The sequence below is a fragment of the Tupaia chinensis genome, unplaced genomic scaffold (genome assembly GCF_000334495.1).
Source record: "Tupaia chinensis unplaced genomic scaffold, TupChi_1.0 Scaffold000612_1, whole genome shotgun sequence".
In the NCBI taxonomy this organism is placed as follows: domain Eukaryota; kingdom Metazoa; phylum Chordata; class Mammalia; order Scandentia; family Tupaiidae; genus Tupaia; species Tupaia belangeri.
This window is the reverse complement of record NW_006160131.1, coordinates 430,601-431,951: the sequence shown is the minus strand read 5'-3', so window position 1 is coordinate 431,951 and position 1,351 is coordinate 430,601. Positions and strand designations below refer to the sequence as shown.

General features: G+C 64.5%; 1 protein-coding gene across 1 annotated transcript in view; it reads right to left on the bottom strand.

Annotated features, from left to right (window-relative positions):
- Positions 1-1,351, bottom strand: part of COL23A1 (collagen type XXIII alpha 1 chain) — a 222,852-nt gene that overhangs the window by 13,298 nt on the left and 208,203 nt on the right. The window contains exons 18-19 of the mRNA XM_027775906.1: positions 1,006-1,059; positions 452-496 (exon numbers count right to left, since the gene is read on the bottom strand). Of these exons, the coding sequence (XP_027631707.1) occupies positions 452-496; positions 1,006-1,059 (99 nt within the window). The remainder of the gene's footprint in view (positions 1-451; positions 497-1,005; positions 1,060-1,351) is intronic.

The following is a 1,351-nucleotide window of genomic DNA, read 5'->3' as shown; positions in this document are numbered from 1 at the left end:
GGCGCCGGCAGGTCCCTGCTATTGTGTGCCAAGCGCTGTTCGGGGAGCTTTACCTATGGGGGGGCTTCGGAGGTTAAGGCATGACCTTATTTGGGTGCAAAGAAAGTTGAAGTCCACGCTTAGCTTTCTCACCACGCGTATCTGCCGTGCACTTTCCGGAGACCCCGCATATGCAGAGCTGTCACCGACCCCGTCACCACCCTACCCGCTTCAGAGGTGCTGCGCCGGCCGCCAGGACGGGCCCGTCGCCCAGGCCTGGGCCAGGCCAGGCTTATACACAGCCAGCCCGGCTCAGAGCCCTTGTGTCAGCCAGTGTGTCCAGTGGCCTCTCTCCAACTGTACGCATGCGCGCACACGCGTGCACAGACACGCACGCCACATATGCACGTGTGCACACACAGAGCCTGACACCAGACACTGGGCTCGCCAAGGAAACTAAGGGCCCAGAGACCTTCTCGCCATCGATTCCAGGGGCGCCAGGCAATCCGAGCTCTCCCTGGAAGGGGAAGGGAGGAAACGGCAGTTAGGCCTTGCTCAGTTAAACCCCGAGAGGGGTGTGCAGCCCAGCGGATGAGACCAGCTGTCTCCCTGACCATGCACCCTGTCTCTGGGTCCTGCAGCTAGCCCAGGAAGACACCCACCACCTCGTGGGCCCCCTGCTGTGGTCCAGGGCTGTGAAGCTGGATCTGGACGCCGAGGCTCAGGGGGCAGGTGGCCCAATGCAGGCTGCAGGGTCCAGGGGGGGCAGTGCAGCGGCCGTGCCTGCTGTTCTCACTGTCTTGGGGACAAGTGGGCGGAGTGTGTGCAGGGATTGGCCACACGCTGGCTGGGGACACCTCCCCGGACAGCCAGGACCACACCGGGAGGAGGCACCCAGGTGTTTAGGAAGGAGCCCCTAGAAGCCAGGGGGGACACCGGGAGGGAAGTGCAGGGCCACATAGCAGAGGGGGGCGGTGGGCCCTGGAGACTAGGGCTTGGGGGCGCTTGTAGACGCATGGTACTGACCTTGGCTCCGGGGATCCCTGGAGGCCCGGGAGGACCCTGTGGCCCGGGAGGACCCTGTGCAGGAGAGTTGAGCCCATCAGTGGTTACACAGCCCCCAGCTGCTGGCCCAGCCCCTCTCCCGCCCAGCTGGGTCAGGCCACACTGAACATGGCTTGGTCTGGTCCCCAGGTCTTGGGGAAGGCCACGGAGGTGGCACCTAGCATTGGATGACACGCACGGTGTCCGCTGCCACGGCGGGCCCGACCCCTCTGCCCTCAGAGCCAGACTTCCCCAGAAGCCGATCTCGTGGCCGCGATGGCTGCCTGCTGCCTCTGGAAGCAGGCCTAAGGCACTTCTCACATTTAAA